The 20,446-nt window shown below is 54.4% G+C and overlaps 1 protein-coding gene across 2 annotated transcripts in view; it reads right to left on the minus strand.

Moving 5' to 3' along the window:
* KIAA0930 (KIAA0930 ortholog) overlaps positions 1–20,446 on the minus strand; it is a 46,534-nt gene that overhangs the window by 7,758 nt on the left and 18,330 nt on the right. Inside the window, exons 1-6 of one of the 2 annotated variants that reach the window (XM_010343305.3) lie at positions 9,336–9,354; positions 9,027–9,178; positions 1,998–2,117; positions 1,836–1,913; positions 1,398–1,499; positions 70–210 (exon numbers count right to left, since the gene is read on the minus strand). In XM_010343305.3, the coding sequence (XP_010341607.1) occupies positions 70–210; positions 1,398–1,499; positions 1,836–1,913; positions 1,998–2,117; positions 9,027–9,178; positions 9,336–9,339 (597 nt within the window). In that variant the 5' untranslated portion in view covers positions 9,340–9,354. Of the gene's footprint in view, positions 1–69; positions 211–1,397; positions 1,500–1,835; positions 1,914–1,997; positions 2,118–9,026; positions 9,179–9,335; positions 9,355–20,446 lie in introns of those variants that run through there. The other variant, XM_003932748.4, reaches the window with a different exon arrangement.

Here is a 20,446-nt window from a genome sequence, read left to right on the forward strand (position 1 = left end):
GACCAAGGCGGGCTGTGGAGCTGCCACCCCGGGGCCTGGGAGAGCACCTGCGAGGCTGCCCGCTCTCACCCGGTTGTCGTACACCTTCTTGAGCGCCTCGTAGCGGATGGAGCCCTGAAAGATGACCCCCTGGAACATGTTGGTCTTGTCACTGGCCACCAGCTCCACACACACCATCTCTCCTTCCCCCACAGTCATGTCACTGAACACCTGGGGCAGGGCACAAAGAAACAGGGACGTGACCATCAGGGCCCACTGCGCACACCACAGCCCAACTGCCAGGGAGGGCTGCTCGGAAAACCCCATTTCGCAGGGGACCCCTGGCTCCCTGCCCCACACACTCCCTGTGGCCCCATGCCCTCTGAGACCCATAGGACAGGAACAGCCTCATATCAGGGCAGGGACGGAGCAGTAGGAGAGGATAGGGACCCTTATGGTGACTCTGAGACTGGCAGAAGACGTATGCCCTCATTATGGTTCACCAGGACTGTCGGCCACTGTCTGGGCCCCTCCATATCGTCTAGGGGTACCCAGCCCTACCCGCCACACCTTCGAGGCTCCTGTGTGGCCACAGGCTCGGTGGTGGCAAGGTGACCACCATCTGGGGGGAAAACGCCAGACTAAGGTGCCACGGGGCCCATCCTGCCACCTTTCTAAGTCATAGCTCCCAGGGCCTGGTACACAGCCCGCCAGCTTCGAGGCCACAAAGACTTAGATGCAAATCTCAGCTCTGCTCGGCACGAGCTGCATGAGCCTGGAGAGAGGAGACGACCTCCCTGAGCCTGGGATCTTCCTGCAGACACACGCACCTTCCTCCTAAGTCCTCAGGGGCCCGAGCGCCTTGGATGCGCACAAGGACCCCGACTGGGGCCTCAACGGAGGAGAGGCATGGGCGAGCAGTGCAGGGAGTGGGCATGGCCTGCTCTCCTCCCCACCCGCCCAGCGCCATGTTTCTTGGTGAGTCTCGTTCTGCCCAGGTCCCTGTGGCTTGGCCCAGAAGACTGGAAGCCCCATCCCTCTGACATCCTGGGATTCCACGCCAGTGCGGGCGTGCTGCTTCATCGTTTACCACGGCTCCTCCCGCCCGGGCAGCATTTCTTGTGGGAGTTTACGAGGCATCCTCCCACTCAGGGGCCTTTTGGTCTTCAGCCCTGACAGTTAAGTAGGACAGATGGATCATGACACTGATTTACAGAGGAGGAAACAGAGGCTACGGCGCGTGACTTCACCCACTCACAAGCAAACAGTGGAAGAAAGAGAGCCACGTTTGCCTCGGCTGGACTCTTCCTGGTTCCAAGCCACCCACGGCTTCCTGCAGCGCTAAGGCCTGGGGCAGAAGTGTCTGACACCCACCTCGAGAAGGGGAAGCTAAGCAGAGCGGCCTACATGGAGCTCACCTCCTCGAAGCTGTCGATCATGAAGAAGATGTTGGGGTAGCTGATCTTTGACTCCTCCCCCTTGCTGTCCATGGGGTGTTTACTGGGAGATGCAAACACTTGCTGGAAGAAAACAGATGTGGGGGACAGGTGAGGCCCCACCCCGCACACAGGCCCAGAGCCAGTCCAAGGATGGACCAGGGAGGCCGCCCAGCCCACAGCCAGTCCAAAGTCAGAGGCCTGCCTGGAGGAGATGTGCAAGGAGCTGGCTCTGTGCTCCTCGCATGGGGTACGGGACCCCAGGAGCTGGGCGGATTTCTGGAGTCAGACCCCTCACCTCAGCAGCAGAGAAGTAAGTGGGAGGAGGGCTTGTCTCTCTCAGATGCTGGGCAGCCAGAGGCCTGCCACGCCCGGGCTGAACTGGCAGTTAGGAGACGGGGCTCTAGTGCCAGGGCTCACCTGAGATTTCTTCTTATGAATGTGAATGTCCCCACCGTCAGCACGTGTGCACACTGCGCAGGTCACCATGTAGTCCAGCTGGAAGAGCGTACGGGTCAGCTTGCACGGAGGGGTCAGCGGTCCCTCACGCCCGTCGGCAGCCCCGCCTATCCCACCCCGTACCTTCTGCAGGATGAGATTCAGGCAGACGCTCTCCTCCCAGTCGATGTCAGGGTCTCCCAGGCCTGGCAGCTTCTTCGAGTCCCGCCGGTATACCTCCACCTCCACCTCCGGCTCAGCCGCCTGCGAGGCCCCGGGCAGAAGTAAGTGCCCAGGGCCACCGTGGCCCAGGCGTTCTTCTCCCTGACTGCTACGCTGGGCAGGCATTAAGATGGACAAAGACTCCAATTCTTTTTTATTTTTTGTGACAGTGTCTTGCTCTGCTGCCCAGGCTGGAGGGCAGTGGTGTAATCACAGCTCACTGTAGCCTAAACCTCCTGGGCTCAAATGATCCTCCCACCTCAGCCTCCCAAGCAGCTGGGACCACAGGCACATGCCACCACACCTGGCTAATTTTTAAAATTTTTTGTAGATATGGGGTTTCACCATGTTGTCCAGGGGGCCTCGAACTCCTGGACTCAGGTGATCCTCTTACCTTGGCCTCCCAAAGTGCTGGGATTATAGGCATCAGCCACCACACCTGGCCTCAATTTCTTTTTATTGAGACAGAGTCTCACTCTGTCACCCAGGCTGTAGTGCAGTGGTGTGATCTCGGCTCACTGCAACCACCACCTCCTGGGTTCATGTGATTCTCCTGCCTCAGCCTCCCAAGTAGCTGGGATTACAGGCGTCTGCCACGACGCATGGCTAATTTGTTTTGTGTTTTTAGTAGAGATAGGGTTTCACCATGTTGGCCAGGCTGGTCTCCAACTCCTGACCTCAAGTGATCCACTCGCCTCGGCCTCCCAAAGTGCTGGGATTACAGGCCTGAGCCACCGTGCCCAGCCTGGCTTTCAATTTGGATGCAGCTGTGCTGGCTGAGGACCTCTCGTCCTGGTCGCTCTCACGGACTTGGGCTCTGAGGGGCTGAGCACGGCTGGGCCTTCTTGCAGGTGCACAGGCCTGAGTCCCCCAGGGGCAGAGCTGGGGTCTATGGAAAGAGGTGCAGGAGGCCAGCCTTGCCTAGGAGTGAGAAAGAGATGTCCCTGAGTGGGAGGACTCCCACTTCCACCATCTGTGTGGTTCTCAAAAGTCACCCTGAGCCCCTGAGCTGCAAGTCCTCGGGCTCACAAGACTATTGTTCCTCTTGGTCTCACTTCATTGACTGCTCATTGGCTTCTGCTCAGCAAAGCGCTGTGGACTCAGTGAATGAAGGGCACGTGGGCGTGACCGCATGACTGTTCAAGCCAGCACCACAGCATGTGACAGGTGAAAGAGCAGGTTCCCCGTCAGAAAGGGGCCCATGTGTGCACCAAAGCCAGGACCGAGAGCCACTGGGAGCTGCCTGGTACTCCCCAACGGGAGGGCGGCCAGGCTGCCATGCTACACTCTGCAGGCATTAGCAGCAGTGAGACCAGACAGATTACAACCATCTGTGTCAAGAGGCATGACTCACAATCAGGACACAGAGAAAAAGCTTGATACAACATGTACCGCCCAACTCCAAAGTATGATCTATGAGAACAGACAGAACCCACCCAGTTCCACACGCAGGAGCTGTGAGAACAGGCAGAACCGTCTGACTCCACACGCAGGAGCTATGAGAACAGGCAGAACCCTGACTCCACATACAGGAGCTGTGAGAACAGGCAGAACCTGCCCAACTCCATACACAGGAGCTGTGAGAACAGGCAGAACCCTCTGACTCCACATGCAGGAGCTGTGAGAACAGGCAGAACCGTCTGACTCCACACACACGAGCTGTGAGAACAGGCAGAACCCTGACTCCATACACAGGAGGTGAGAACAGGCAGAACCTGCCCGACTCTACACGCAGGAGCTGTGAGAACAGGCAGAACCCTCTGACTCCACACGCAGGAGCTGTGAGAACAGGCAGAACCTGCCCGACTCCACACGCAGGAGCTGTGAGAACAGGCAGAACCCTCTGACTCCACATACAGGAGCTGTGAGAACAGGCAGAACCCTGACTCCATACACAGGAGGTGAGAACAGGCAGAACCTGCCCGACTCCACATGCAGGAGCTGTGAGAACAGGCAGAACCCTCTGACTCCACATGCAGGAGCTGTGAGAACAGGCAGAACCCTCTGACTCCACACACAGGAGCTGTGAGAACAGGCAGAACCCTGACTCCATACACAGGAGCTGGGAGAACAGGCAGAACCCTCTGACTCCACACATAGGAGCTGTGAGAACAGGCAGAACCCTCTGATTCCATACATAGGAGCTGTGAGAACAGGCAGAACCTGCCCAACTCCACACGCAGGAGCTGTGAGAACAGGCAGAACCCTCTGACTCCACATGCAGGAGCTGTGAGAACAGGCAGAGCCTGCCCAACTCCACACGCAGGAGCTGTGAGAACAGGCAGAACCCTCTGACTCCATACATAGGAGCTGTGAGAACAGGCAGAACCCTCTGACTCCACACGCAGGAGCTGTGAGAACAGGCAGAACCTGCCCGACTCCACACGCAGGAGCTGTGAGAACAGGCAGAACCTGCCCGACTCCACACGCAGGAGCTGTGAGAACAGGCAGAACCCTCTGACTCCATACATAGGAGCTGTGAGAACAGGCAGAACCTGCCCAACTCCACATGCAGGAGCTGTGAGAACAGGCAGAACCCTCGGACTCCACATGCAGGAGCTGTGAGAACTGGCAGAACCCTCTGACTCCACACACAGGAGCTGTGAGAACAGGCAGAACCCGCCCAGCTCCACACGCAGGAGCTGTCACAACAGGCAGAAACTGCCCGAATCCATACGCAGGAGCTGTGAGAACAGGCAGAACCCGCCCAGCTCCACATGCAGGAGCTGTGAGAACAGGCAGAACCTGCCCAACTCCACACGCAGGAGCTGTGAGAACAGGCAGAACCTGCCCAACTCCACACGCAGGAGCTGTGACAACAGGCAGAACCCTGACTCCACACGCAGGAGCTGTGAGAACAGGCAGAACCCTCTGACTCCATACATAGGAGCTGTGAGAACAGGCAGAACCTGCCCAACTCCACATGCAGGAGCTGTGAGAACAGGCAGAACCCTCGGACTCCACATGCAGGAGCTGTGAGAACTGGCAGAACCCTCTGACTCCACACACAGGAGCTGTGAGAACAGGCAGAACCCGCCCAGCTCCACACGCAGGAGCTGTCACAACAGGCAGAACCTGCCCGAATCCATACGCAGGAGCTGTGAGAACAGGCAGAACCCGCCCAGCTCCACATGCAGGAGCTGTGAGAACAGGCAGAACCTGCCCAACTCCACACGCAGGAGCTGTGACAACAGGCAGAACCTGCCCAACTCCACACGCAGGAGCTGTGACAACAGGCAGAACCCTGACTCCACACGCAGGAGCTGTGAGAACAGGCAGAACCTGCCCAACTCCACACGCAGGAGCTGTGAGAACAGGCAGAACCTGCCCAACTCCACACGCAGGAGCTGTGAGAACAGGCAGAACCTGCCCAGCTCCACACGCGGGAGCTGTGAGAACAGGCAGAACCTGCCCAACTCCACACGCAGGAGCTGTGACAACATGCAGAACCCTCTGACTCCACACGCAGGAGCTGTGACAACAGGCAGAACCCTGACTCCGCACGTAGGAGCTGTGAGAACAGGCAGAACCTGCCCAACTCCACATGCAGGAGCTGTGAGAACAGGCAGAACCCTCTGAATCCATATATAGGAGCTGTGAGAACAAGCAGAACCCTCTGACTCCACATGCAGGAGCTGTGAGAACAGGCAGAACCCACCCGGAAGTGTGAGGAGCCAGGGCAGCAGCTGCCTCAGGGGGAGGGTGAGCCCTGGGGTGGGGTGAAGGGGCCTTGGTGTTCTGGTCACACCCTGTGTCATGATATGGGGGCTGGTAAAACCAGGTGTTCACTCAGAAAAATCAAGCTGTATACACACCTTTGTGTTTTTCTGTATAGATGTTACAGTAAAAACAATCTACCAGAAAGGAAAAGGTGAGACTGGGGGCAGGGCTTCTCCGCCGGCAAGGTGTGTGATCCTGGGAAGCTTCCCCCCGTCTCGGAGCTGTGGTTTTCTGAGTGGGTGTGAAGATGATCTGCTCCTTAGGATGCTGAGGGCATCACGTGACCACAGCACAGGGCTCGGGCCACCAGCACAGAGCCAGCCGCACACAGAGCCAGGTCACCTTGCTGCCAAAGGCACAGTGGGCTGCCCAGGATCACGGAGTGTTCTGTCCAGGGCTGTAGCAAACAGAGAGGGCAGGGAACCCAGGACACTCCTCCCTGGGAAAGGCTGGACTGGGGATCTCCCTCGGGCCCTGGAGCGGTGCGGGATTCCCGGCATCCTGTGCCCCCCACACTGCAGCTCCTGCCCATCCACCCTCCCCTGTTAGGCGCGGAGGCCTGGCTGGTTGCTACGGTGACTGGGTACCAGCAGGATGGGAATGGGGAGGGGGCGGGAAGCAGCCAGGCTGCCGCAGAGGGCTTGCAGTGCGCAGGCGCCTCCGCAGGGGCCCCACCTCCACCTGGGGCTCAGGGTTTTTGCCAGGAGGGTCTCCCTGTCTCCCCATCAGCGCCTCCAGACCGCCCCCTGAAGGCCACCGTCAGTACTACAGACCAGCAAGCTGGGAAAAATGCCAAGTTGGGCAGCCCCAAGACCCGCCCTCCAGGCCCTGCAATCTCCATCAGCCTACTCTGGCAGGTCCCCTGTGGCACACACCCTCCCACTCTGCACACTCTGGTCCCTCCATGGGACATGTCCCCAGTCCACTGCTGTCCACTCTCTTTCCTACAACCCGTCCTCCAGATGCCACCTTGGGCATCACCACCCACGTCCCTGCCCCACCAGCCCTGCCCCTCCTCCCACCATCACAGCACTGATGGCTCCGTACCCCTGGCCATGCCGTCTGTCTGTCCCAACAGACTGGGGCCAGGTATGAGTCATTTCTGTGTTCCCAGCACTGAGTGGGAGCATTTGCACCAGGCTCACAGTGGGTATTGAATGGAACATTCTAGCATGTGAACAGCTGGGCTGCCACCTGCTCCCGTGGGACTCAGGCTTCCCTCACAGACCTCGACACCCCCAAATCTTCAGCAGAGCCCGGATGTGGCCCCCTCCCCTCTGCTCCACATGCCTCAGGCCCGCACCCAGGCCTGCGCTTTCTCAGTGGAGGGCTCTCGCCTTTAACTTCTCTATCCAAGAAGGACCCCGTATCTGCTGTCCCTTTCTCCTCCCCACCTGGCCTAGCCAGGGTGCACACAACCCATCCTCCCACCTCCCTGCCTGCCCTCTTGACCAGAGTCGTGACCCCTTTGGAATCAAAATTCAAAGTACAGCTGAGAGCGTCTCGAATGTGCCCAGTCCTCATTAGAGCCCCTGTTCGCAATAGACTCTGCCATGGAGAAAAGACCAGCAGCTGCGGGGCAAAGGTTCTCTGCAACCTGAACCCCAGTAGAAACCGACAGGCCAGAGTGGATGGGGGGAGGGGCGAGGTCCACAGCCCTTGGGCGACAGAGGGCCTGAGCCTCCAAGTTCCAGCGCCCACGGGTGTGAGGAGTGCCTCCTCCCGGAGCTGTGCTGAGGTTAGAGGAACCTGAGCCCACCATGGGGGTCACGGGCAGTGAGGATCCCAAGGCACCAGCCACCTCCCCACCAAGGGCACTCATGTGGTCACGCCAACCCCAAACATCCCAACCTCCCAGGTGTCCACAATGGAAGGACCCTCACCTTTCAGGGCACCTGCCCTGATCCCCTTTTACCCCAGAGAGGAGATGACCTGGCAATGTCACACAGCAAACCGGGGGGAGACAAGGCTGGCCTCGAAAGCTGCTCTCCCAACTGCACACCCAGACAGGGTAGGCGTGGCAGCAGGTTCTGAGGGGCCCTGAGCCAGCTCTAGAAGGTTCTTACTCAGGGATCCCATCACAAGTCAAGCCTCTTCATCCCTCCCAAAAAGCACCCTGCCTGTCTGAGTGTGGCTCCAGTCCCTGCCCAGCCACCATTGAAACTGCTGTGCCAAGGCCACCAGCACTCCCTGGTACCAAATCCAACGGGTCCTTCAGACACAGCACCCCAATGGCTGCCCCACTTCTCCAAACCTCTCTTCCTGGGGCGCCCTTCCCTCTCCTGACTCTTCCCCCATCTCTGGCCAGTTACGCACAGTCTCCTGCTGGTTCCTCCCAGTGGGACTGGCTCAGGGCTCGGGGCTGGCATGCAGGCACCCGGGTCCGTTGACTTGCAGGAAATCCACCCCGCATGTGTTCAGGCTCAAGGAATGGGTCCAAGGCAAGGCCAGGCTCCAAGTACCCACTGCATGAGCCTCTGCCAGCAAACCACGGCCCCCGAGTCACAGAGCCAGGAGGTTGCAAGTTCCAGACCTCACTCCAGGGCCCTCTCATTTCTTATTTTTAAAGGAAAACAAAAACATTTCCATGTGTGGCATATGGGGTTGCTTGGACACTTTACAAACTGCAGAAGCCTGTGACAACATGTTTGATTAGCTCCTCCACGCTGGATTTAGTGGGTGAAATTCCTCAGGTGAATCCCTCCTCTCCAAGCCCCCTTTCCTCCTCTGTAAAAGGGATGAGGACACCTGCCCTGTCTAGCTGTTGGGACTTCACAATGAGGCCAATAAGAGAGCTCAGCACTGTGTCTAGATCATGGAGAGGGCTCGTAAGTGGAAGGTATCGTCATCATCACTGCCACTGACCCAGGTCACCCTGCCATGGCCAACGGAGAGCCCTGGGCTCTGGGGTGCAACCTTTGTTCTACCATCTACTGACTGTAAGAGACCAGCCAAGTCAGCTGTCTCTGAACCTGTTTCCTCAAAGCTACAATGGTGACAGCAATCTCTGCCCTTTAGGGTCACGGTGAAGATGAATGACAATGTGACACCCAGCACATCCAGATTTGCGCATGAGACTGTCTCCACAGTTCCTGGAATACAGTAGGTGCTCAATACCTATCACTCGCCCTCTTTGATATTCATGAGCACTGCCGGAAAGCCCACATACAAGCCAGCAGCAGACGCCACAGGGTTGCTCAGGGCAGGGATGCAGGCGCAGGGGTCACTCACCTTCCTCCCATCCGCACCGCTTTCGCTGCCGGAGTACGCCAGCTTCCGGCGCACGTAGAAGAGCATGTCGTCCTGCCGGGGAGCCCACTTCTCCATGAAGTAGGTGGAGAACATCCAAGTCCAGAAGACAATGCGGTCATCCTTGAAGCACCCTGCAGAGGGAGGCCAGACAGGAGTGAGGAAGGTTGGCCACCCTGGCCTTTGCAGCATGGCCTTAGCCAAGCTGTTCCCCTTTCCCTGCATTTCTGGCCAGAAATTTTCGAGGGCTCTGAAATGCACGGCCCCTCCCTCGCCACCCCCGACCCCCACCCATGGAGCATCCGGAGGCTGGAGGACACCTCCCGGGAGGCCCAGTTCCTCCGCCCAGCAGTAGCCTGAGAGCCTGTGCTCCCGGCCCCACAGCTGAGCCGGACTCCAGCCTGGGGATGAATCAGCAGCTTCTGTGGAAAAGGAAAATCCCAAGGAGCCAGGAACGCCACTGGCTGCCTGCTGTCTGGGCTGGAAGCTGGGAAGGCTTGGTGGCGGGGGCGTTCGGAGAGGCAGGGCTCTCACCAACATCTCTCACCCCCACCCACTCTCCCCAGCTGCGGCAATCCCAACAGGGAACCCGACTTAAAGGGACAGCCGCCCTCCAGCCAGCCAGGGCTGCAGGCAGGAACGGTGGGGAAGAAAGCGCCTGCTCCACTCCTGCCCCACGTCTGCGCTGCTGGCCCTGAAAGCTTGCCAGCTTCATGCTCATCTGAGCCTCGTGGGGACTTCTTTCATCACAAATGGTATTTCTTTATGAAAAATATTTGTGTAATATCTTCCTGCAAAGGAGCAGCAGCCCACAGGCTTTGGTAGGGAAGATCTGGGTTTCTGTTCCTGCACAGCCACTTGGGAAGGGGTCAACAGGCGGGGGCTCTGAGCCACGGGTTCCTTGGGGCACATGCAGACAAACCGAGGCCACAGGCGCACAGCAGGATCAGGAGGTGAGCCTGTCCCCTCTCTAGGCGATTCAGTACTTCAAAATACGCTGCCAAGCTCTCTCTTACCAACTCAGCAGATTCAAGGGGGCGGCTTGCTTTCTCTCTTCCTCACTGACCACTGCGATCTAGTCCGGGTACTCAGGCTGGAACTAATCCTCACACTCGGAGATGGGGAACTACGGGCCAGCGGTGCTGGGACCCTCTCTCGCCCTCACAGGCAAGCCAGTGGGCAACTAGGACTCAGCCATTAGCTGAGTCAAATGCAGAACACGCCAGTCTTGGTTGACGTCAGCCACACCACTAACCAAAGAACCGAGGCTCGAAGCTGGCCCCTGCCCTTGGCCCTCTGCCCTTGGCCCCACAGTGTGTTGCCCACCACTCCCATGCCCTGCCTGGCTCCTAGGTGCTTGGGCAGCGAGAGAGAAGAAAAGAGAAGGAGGCTTCATCGGGGAGGGGTCTGGGTCAGTGAGCCTCGTCAGCCTCCAGGGATGAGGGCTAGGAGAGCCCACGGGACAGCCCGGGGAACCAAACACGTGCTGTCTGCAGAGCTGCTTTGAAATTCCTGCTGCGTCTTTACCACAGGCCAGGTCATGCCACTACAGACCCTTGCAAAATTAACGCCCAAGTCAGGCCACTACAGACCCTTGCAAAATTAATGCCCAAGTCAGGCCACTACAGACCCTTGCAAAATTAATGTCCAAGCAAGGCCACTACAGACCCTTGCAAAATTAATGCCCAAGTCAAGCCACTACAGACCCTTGCAAAATTAACGCCCAAGTCAGGCCACTACAGACCCTTCCAAAATTAAGCAAAGCCCTCTGCTGACTCCTGGATAAACTCCAATTCTTCTTTGCTTCCCCTCAACATTGTTCACTTTCGGTTCCCTCTTAGAGCCCAGCAGAAAGCCTTTCACACAGACATGCCGGGCTGCCCAGGTCGATGGCTTCTTGGTCCCGTGGTGTCACAGAAGCAACTCCGACTGTGACAAGCAGAGGGTCAGTGACACGAGTGCACCATGAGCGCCATTCCCCCGGGTTAAGAAGTGCCCTTCCTCAGGTGGTCTCTTTTTGTTCTTTAATAAAATGACATGGTAGTAGCACTTACGGCACCCAGACAGCAACGACGGTAACAACAGCAGCAGTGACAACACCGTCAGCTATGATCTGCTGATGTGTCACGTGCTGGGGCTCCCCATCACTCGATGGCTGATTAGCGCCCCACTGCGCAGAGGAGGAAAGTGACACCCAAGAGGTTACAGACGTGCCCAAGTTCACGGAGCCGGAAACGATCAAGTCCCCCGAACTGCCGGATTCCCACACGCGGGTGCTCGCAACCTGATGAGAGGAAGCAACCAGAGAGGACCCGGCGGCTGGCAGGGGCCTCGGGAGGAAAGTGCTGGACGCTGCATCATCCTCCCAGCCAGCGGGGTCTCACAGGGTCCTGCTTTATCACGGTTCCTTGCCCCTGCATTCCAGGGCACTCCCACCCACAGAGTCCAGTCTCCAGGCCCCAAGAGCCTGGGTCCCGGAAGCTGGTGCCTGCCAGGACTCACTCTTGAGTCCTGGGTCCCCCACCCACCACGAGCCATAACCTGGGGGCCAGGAGGGGGACAGCCACAGGGCACACACAGAGTGTCCCAGGCCCAGTGCTGGTCCCGCCTGCACATGCTCCCAGTCAAAACACACAGCAGCCACGTGGCCATCAGAAAACCCAGTAGGCCCTACGGCTGCCACCACACCATCCAGGTCAGCACCAGCCTGCTGGTACACCAGCTGCCAGCCCGCACGCCCCCCCCTCCACACCACAGCTAGAGAAACTGCATTTAAAAGCTCCTTTCCTGCCCCGTCCCTTGGAAACTTAACTTTGAATTCAGAATAAAGTGCAAAGTACTCACAACATACTCCACATCGGACCTGTACCCCAGCTGCTCCTGGCCACCAGACACCTGCCCTCAGCAATCTCAGGGCGCTCATGCATCTGCCCCTCCTCTACCTCCAGGCTTCTTCCCTGGGATCTCTGCACAGGCAGCTCTTTCTGGTCCTTCCAGCTTCGGTTTCATCGTCACCTTTTCAGAGTGCCTCTCCTGACCCGACAGAAAAGGTCCCCTGGGCCCCCCCACCCCCCCACATCGCAGTACCTTGCTTTGCTGGGGACACAGCCCTCATCACTACCTGGGTTCCTGTACCTGTCTGCCGTCTGTCCCCCAATGTACAAAAGCATCCCAGGAACTCCATCTTGATCACCAACAAACCTCAGTGCCCAGATCAGTGCCAGGCACATAGCCCCACTCCATAAACAGTTTGGATAAATGGATCCTCCCAATTTCACAGGAAAGAAGCTGTGGGAGGTGGGGCAACTTGTTCAGGCCCCGAGCAAGAACAGGGCCCAGCCAGGACTGCCCACCTGAGGCCTGACCTCAACACGTAGAGCACAGGCCGGGGACTGGCCACTTGTCTTCAGCCTCGGGCCCCTCTGCCTTAAGATCTCCCAGAGAAGCCCCATCCTCACACGAGGCGCAGGCTGAGCCCACCTTGCTTAGCTCAGGCCTCACCTACGGTGGAAAACGCCACTAGGCTGCAAGGAGTTGGTGAGTCTACCATGTACTGAACAGGCCTGAGGGGCAGGGAGATGGCCCCTGGGCCGGCAGGTCCTCACAGTGGTCGAGTCCCTGGCCTCCCGCCCCACCTGCTGCCACTGTGTGAGTCAGGAGACCCAGCACCAACAAGTCCCAAGAGAAACAGGGGCGTCAAGATTCACTATAAGCCACAGAATACCACACAGACACCGGCACCGATTTGAGTACCAGCATGACAAACCCAACAGGAAGAAACAGATCACCTGCAGGGAGCCCCATACAGGCGGGCACACAGGCTCCTCCCGTATCCACCAGGAAGCAAAAGGCCCTACCGTGGGAAGTGGAATAGGCAGGCATGGCAGAAAGAATTGCCAGAATGTCACTGGGGGGGCTGTGAGTGGCAGGCATGGTGGCAGGGCATCTCCACGGCCAGGACACTCAAAGTCTGAAAGCAAGAACAGTCACGAAGGAAATGGCTGAGAGCCGTCCTGTTGAAACCAGTCAAAACTCCTCTTATGCCAAGAGAAGCATAACCAAAAACAAAAGCAGCGGGAGACGCTCTGGAGGGAAACCCACGGAGGGCTGGAGGCTGCGGTGTTAATAGATAAGGGTCCACATCATGGCGACTTATAAAGGCGCGTACAACCCCGATAGATAAATAGGTATTAATAAAATGCCGAAAAAGGCAATATACCAAAACGGAAACACAACTGCTTAGCAAAAATACGGGAAACTAGAATCTCACTAATAACTAAAAATCAACTCACTAATAGCCAAAACTTCATACTAAAGACCAAGTTATCATATTTAAGAGAATAAATTTGGTCTTTAAAAACCAGCCCTTGGCCAGGTGCGTTGGCTCACGCCTGTAATCCCAGCACTTTGGGAGGCCAAGGTGGGTGGATCACCTGAGGTCAAGAATTCAAGACCAGCCTGGCCAACATGATGAAATATCGTCTCTCCTAAAAATGCAAAAATTAGCCAGGTGTGGTGACGGATGCCTATAGTCCCAGCTACTCAGGAGGCTGAGGCAGGGGAATCACTTGAACCCAGGAGGCGGAGGTTGCAGTAAACCGAGATCCCGTCACTGCACTCCAGCCTGGGCAACAGAGCGAGACTCAGTCTCAAAACAGCAAAAAACCTAGCCCTTAGGAAAACTGCCGGATTCTCAAAGAGTTAAACATATACTTACAAAACCAGCCACCAGCCACTCCTAGGTACCTATGCAAGAGAAATGAAGCACATGTCCACACAGACACTGGTGCACAAATGTTCACAGCAGCTTTACCCATAATGACCCCAAACTGGAAACCAGCAGAATGCACACATGTCACAATAAAAACAAACTAGGGATCCACACAACACCATGGATAAATCTCAAACTTGTCCTGTAAAGCAAAAGAAGTCAGACGTAAAAAGCTATTTACTGTACGATCCCATTCACGTGATGTTTCAGAAAAGGCAGAACCGTGGTGACTTAAAGCAGATGAGTGGCTGCCCTAAAACGTTCTGGATCTTGATAGTGGTGCTGGTTCTGCAGGTCTGTAAGGCCATTAAAACTTACCAAACTTGGCCAGGGGAGGTAGGGAACCACACCTATAATCCCAGCACTTTGAGAGGCCAAGGCAGAAGGACTGCTTTAGGCCAGGAGTTCAAGATCAGCCTGGGCAACATAGACCCCGACTCTACAAAAAAATAAAAATTAGCTGGGCATGCTAGCACGTGCCTGTGGTCCCGGCTCCTAGGGAGGCTGAGGTGGGAGGATCACTTGAGCCCAGGAGTTCGAAGCTGCAGTGAGCTATGATCGTACCACTGCACTCCTGCCTAGGGGACAGGGTGAGACTCTGTCTGTAAAAGTGTATTAACAAATAAAGTTTAGGCCGGGCACCGTGGCTCACACCTGTAGTCCCAGCACTTTGGGAGGCCAAGGTGGGCCGATCACCTGAGGTCAGGAGTTCGAGACCAGCCTGGGCAACATGGTGAAACCCCATCTCTACTAAAAATATACAACTTAGCTGGGCGTGGTGGTGCACACCTGTAGTCCCAGTTACTCAGGAGGCTGAGGCACAAGAATTGCTTAAACCTGGGAGGCAGAGGCTGCAGTGAGTCGAGATTGCGCCACTGCACTTCAGCTTGGGTGACAGAGCGAGACCCTGTCTCAAAAACTTAATTAGAGCCGGGCGCGGTGGCTCAAGCCTGTAGTCCCAGCACTTTGGGAGGCCGAGGTGGGTGGATCACGAGGTCGAGAGATCGAGACCATCCTGGTCAACATGGTGAAACCCCGTCTCTACTAAAAATACAAAAAATTAGCTGGGCATGGTGGCACGTGCCTGTAATCCCAGCTACTCAGGAGGCTGAGGCAGGAGAATTGCCTGAACCCAGGAGGCGGAGGTTGCGGTGAGCCGAGATCGCGCCATTGCAGTCCAGCCTGGGCAACAAGAGCGAAACTCCGTCTCAAAAAAAAAAAAAAAACACTTAATTAACTTAAAAAATAAAAAACATATCAAACTGTTCGCTCTATGTATATGCAGTTTATTTTACATAAATTATACTCCAATAAAACTGTTAAGTCGTAGCGGACGCTGGCAAGGGTGCGCTGAACTGGAACGCTCAGATATGCCGGAGAACAAAACGTAAGAAGCGGATGAGCATTTTCTCACTCCCATGCATCTACCTTATGGCAGAGTGAAAATGAAAAGCCTTTTGCACAAAAACGTTTCACGTGTTACCAACGAGAGAAAATGATATAACAGCGATGACCACGTTGAAGACAATGAAAGGAATTTATCCTGCCATGACTGATTCCTCAGCTAGGTAAAGCATGCCGTATATATTCAACCAAATTGCCATCAATCTTTTTAAGGGACGGTTATAAAGACTACATGCAGGTACATGGAAATACATGTAATACGACGTTTAGTGAAAAAGCAGAACCCCAAGTTGTAGACACACCGATGACCACTGTAACACATGGAAACACTAGCGGTAAATAGACCAGAATGGGAGGAGCGGATGAATTTAACATGGGGCTTGTTTTCTTTTTTTTTTTTTTTTTTTTTCACTTAATATTTTCAGTCATAAGATATACTACTTTTTCCCATGATGTACAACTTTAATATCATAAGACTCATTAAGAAATGGTTGGGGGAGTGGAGAGAGAAGAGATTTCCTCTCTTCAGAGGGAAGAAGGGAGGCAAACACAGACACGCTCCACAACCAAGAGCCAGGAAAGGTCAGGACTGGAGGGATATCTCTGATTGCTGGAGGCACAGTACGACATTAGGAGCTGCAGTCAAACGTATGTGAGCTCAGGTCCTGCTGCTAACCTTCCCGGACCAGGTGGCCAATTCATTCACCCTCTCTGGCCCTGATTGATTCCGTGTGTCAGATGGGTCTTAAACCCGCCACCCTCCCAGAATCAAAGGTGAGGACTTGGCTGAAAGCCGAAGTGCTCTGCTGGCTGCACAGCTCTGGCCACGGCATGTGGGTTGCTGGAGACCCTCTGCTCTGCTGCCCTGCATATCAGAACCACTGCCACCAAGCATGGCAGCGTGGCCTGCCTGGGTGATGTCAGTGGGTCCCAAACCTTCCAGTGTCCTTCGGCCACATGGTGCAGTCACTGGCTGTGAATAAGCACACGAGGTACAACTGGCCTGTGTGGTCTGTGAAGTCACTGCTGACCCTTCTCCCGCAAGCAAACCCCTTCTCCCTTCTCCCTTTCCCAGGGCCTGCTGAGCAAGATATCTTCTGGGTCACAGGGTCTGGGAGCTGCTACGGCTGCACAGAGCCTTCTCTGTCCCTTCTCCCTACCGGTCAGGGCTGCGGGTTTTCCCTACCCTCAAGCACAGTGGAGATTTATGGAAGCAGATGTGGCCCCTGAAAGCTGAGCCAGGCTCACTGTGGCAACACCTTGGACAGTTCTGTGCCTGCGGGCCTGCCTTCCTTCCCGGGTGCTACGGAGCCAGATTACCAACCAGTCTCCTGATCCGAGGCAGCCATGAACACTGCATCAGTCAATACTAACCCACTGGCTCCTAGGGGACATACAGGGTTAGGGCTCTCTGATCACTAATTGATTCAGCAACTGATCAATTAACAGCTTTGTTCTATGTGTGTTTCTCTTTTAAGATACCTTATTTAAGGCCAGATTCAGTGGCTCATGCCTGTAATCTCATCACTTTGAGAGGCCAAGGCAGGCAGATTACTTGAGGTCAGGAGTTCAAGACCAACCTGGCTAACGTCACGAAACCCCGTCTCTACTAAAAATACAAAAATTGGCCAGGCGTGGTGGCAGGCATCTGTAATCCCAGCTACCTGGGAGACTAAGGCTGAAGAGTCACTGGAACCCAGAGGGCAGAGGTTGCAGTGAGCTAAAATCACGTCACTGCACTCCAGCCCGGGCAACAGAACAAGACTCTGTCTCAAAAAAAAAACCCAAACAACAACAAAAAAAAGATACCTTATTTAATATACGGCTTATTCACTAATGTTGAACTCATGGCCAACAACAATCAACGTTGAATGAAGCTTCTCTAACACACGCATTTTCTCCATGAAGTACATCACAGCCATCTTGTGCGTCTCAGCCTAGGGCCATTTAAATCACTGACTAAAAGCACAAGCAATGTAAAATACACAGCACCAACCAGACTGCAATAAGGACACCTCTTTACAGCGAGGACCAACACAGGAAGGTGAAGGTGGAGCATCGCCTTGCCCAACCTCGGCTGTTGGAAACGCGTGTCAGGTAGGGGACTGTTCACCACTCTGTGAATGTCAGTCACTAACCCGGAAGTACCACGAGTACTGATTTTGAGGTTACAAATAAATTTCAGTAAGTGAATCTGTAAATAATGACAATGGTCTGGACCAGGAAAACTGATATATGCCAGGAGTTATGGTGATCCGGCCACCTCCCCTACCTCAAGCGAGCAACTTGCTTCTGTCAGTCAGTCTTCGAACTCCAGAACTGGCAGAGCCCTTTCCAGGGAAGTGACTCCAGGGATGACCAGGGGAGGGGGAACGCAGGAGGCGGGCACTAAGCCTGGGTGGCCCATGCCCCAGCATGCTGTCCGCCACCTCTGAGTTACCACCGGTTTTCCTAATCCTGCACGACCCTGGATCGGTGATATAATGGCACCAACAGCTCAACAGTACTGGTTTCAGCAGCAAGGAGCGTGTGACAGCCTGCAGGTGCCCTGCATACTACCGTTTATTTATTCATTCATTCATTTATTTTTGAGACGGAGTTTTGCTCTTGTCACTCAGGCTGGAGTGCCATGGCACCATCTTGGCTCACTGCAACCTTGGCCTCCCAGGTTCAAGCGATTCTCCCACCTCAGCCTCCTGAGTAGCTGGGATTACAAGCATGCACCACCACGCTCAGCTGATTTTTTTTATCTTTTTTATTTTTTAGTAGAGATGGGGTGTCACCATGTTGGCCAGGCTGGTCTTAAACTCCTGACCTTAGGAGATCCGCCCACCTCGGTCTCCCAAAGTGCTGGGATTACAGGCGTGAGTCACCGCGCCCAGCCTACACTAGTTTATAAAGCCCTTTCACCCATTGTCTTTTCAGATCCTCATGGCAACTTTATGAAATGGGGACATCCTCAGCTTAGTTTCAAACTTCAGTCTTCATTTTTAACCAAAACTTGAGACTCTAGTGGCTACATGATGTATGCAGGAGCTTGCAGGAGCTGAGACTCAAACCCAGCCATCTAACAGAGCCCACATCCTCCTTCTGGATAAGCCCTCATCCTTATCCTTAGCCTTGCCCTGTAAAAGGATTCTCCCGGCTATGCTACAAATGCAGAAACTGAGGGAACCAGGAGGTCGCCTGGTGAACAGCTAAGAAGGCAACTTAGGCTTTCAAACCTCCCCTTCCCCGAACTTCTGAGTCCCCCATGGGGGCGGGGCGCTCACAGGGGTCACTCTGAGCCCTGAAGCACCCTCAGGGCTTCCTGGGATATCCTAAGAACCCCTAGTAGAACTTTGGACAAAAGCTTTACGCACAGGGGCTGTGGGGTCCGCTTCCCAGCTGAGTGCCAATTTAACATAATTTAATTATTTTCCACAGAGACGGTTCTTCAGAGGTACACGGAAAAGGAAGAGAAACGTTTATCTTTCAAGGCCTTTCACATGAATCCAATCACAATACGGGATGCGGGAAGACTTCCTCAGGCTGGAGGTTCAAGAGCAGACTGGATTCCCCTTCCTGATGCACTGCCCACGTGGGTAAGTTACTCAAGCTCTGGACCTTCAGTTTCCTCATCAGTAAAATCAGAGCTGCTGCCTCCGATGGTTACCATGGAGACCAAATGAGCTCCCACACAGTGCTCAGCAGTGCAACAGGCACTTAGAGATGATGAATGACAACTGCCACAGTGGTTCCCATGACAACTTGGAATGTTCTCCATTAGCCAGACCCTGGGAATAATCATGAATTAGATTTTAGAAGGCATTCCTTGAAACCCACGCCAATCCTTTTCTAAACCATTAAACCACACAAGTTAAGCAAGTCATGGTAAAACCCTGATTAAAATAGTTTATAGCCATTAAAAATGATGGTTCTGTATTAAATAGAGAAAAATGTCCAAGAGTCATGCCCCAAAAAAGTATATTAGCACAGCAGGACAAGAGGCGATTTTTTTTTGAGGCAGAATCTCACTGTCACCCAGGTTGGAGTGCAGTGGCGTGATCTTGGCTCACTGCAACCTCCATTTCCTGGGCTCAAGTCATCCTCCTGCCTCAGCCTCCTGAGTAGCTGGAACTATAGACATGGACCACCACGCCCAGCTAATTTTTGTATTTTTGGTAGAGATGAGTTTCACCATGTTGCCCAGGCTGGTCTCGCACTCCTGAACTCCAGCAATCCCTCAGCCTTGGCCTCCCAAAGTGCTGGGATTACAGGCATGAACCACCTCTCCCCGGCCAAGAAGTGATTCTGAGAAGGCAATTCTGCCAGAGCTACAGGAAAACAGGCAGCTAGCTTCAGGGCTTCTCACACAACTTTAGAGGCTAAGAAATATGCCAATTCTTTTTCACAAGGAGGCATAGTATTGATTTCAAAGACCACACACACAGAAAATTACAGGCTAATCTCACTTATGGATGTCAAGACAAAAATCTTAAATACAGTATTTAAAAGAAGCCATTAACTTATTAAAAATATATGCCATTGGCCAAGCAAGATTTAATCAGGAATAAAGAATGGTTTAGGCAGGGCTCGATGGCTCATGTCTTTAATCCCAGCACTTTGATCATTATGTTCACTGCTATACACTTAGTTTCCAGAATGGCTTCTGGCAAACAGGAAACAAGAAACATTTGCAAATGGAAGAAATGAAATGAATTAAATGATTAACGAAAGCAAGGTGGTATCAGTACATGATCGGACAGATCAATGCAACAGAAAAGAAAGCAAAAACACCTAATTCAAACACAAAATAACTGAGTTTTTTGGGTTTTTTTTTTTTTTTTTTTTGAGATGGAGTCTTACTCTTGTTCCCCAAGATGGAGCGCAGTGGCATGATCTGGGCTCACTGCAACCTTTGCCTCCCAGGTTCAAGCGATTCTCCTGCCTCAGCCTTCTGAGTAGCTGGGATTACAGGCGTGTGTGACCACACCTGGCTAATTTTTCTATTTTAGTATAGATGGGGTTTCACCATAGTGGCCAGGCTGGTCTCAAACTCCTGACCTCAGGTGATCTGCTCACCTCGGCCTCCCAAAGTGCTAGGATTACAGGAGTGAGCCACCGCACCTGGCCAAGAGTTTTTATGAAGGCAGCACTTCAGATCAATAGGATGCAGATTCTTCTTCCACACTTGGTTTCGGGACAAGTGGCTTGCTGAGGAAAAAGAATAAGGTTGGGTCCCTGC

The sequence above is a fragment of the Saimiri boliviensis genome, chromosome 21 (genome assembly GCF_048565385.1).
Source record: "Saimiri boliviensis isolate mSaiBol1 chromosome 21, mSaiBol1.pri, whole genome shotgun sequence".
NCBI classification, from domain to species: domain Eukaryota; kingdom Metazoa; phylum Chordata; class Mammalia; order Primates; family Cebidae; genus Saimiri; species Saimiri boliviensis.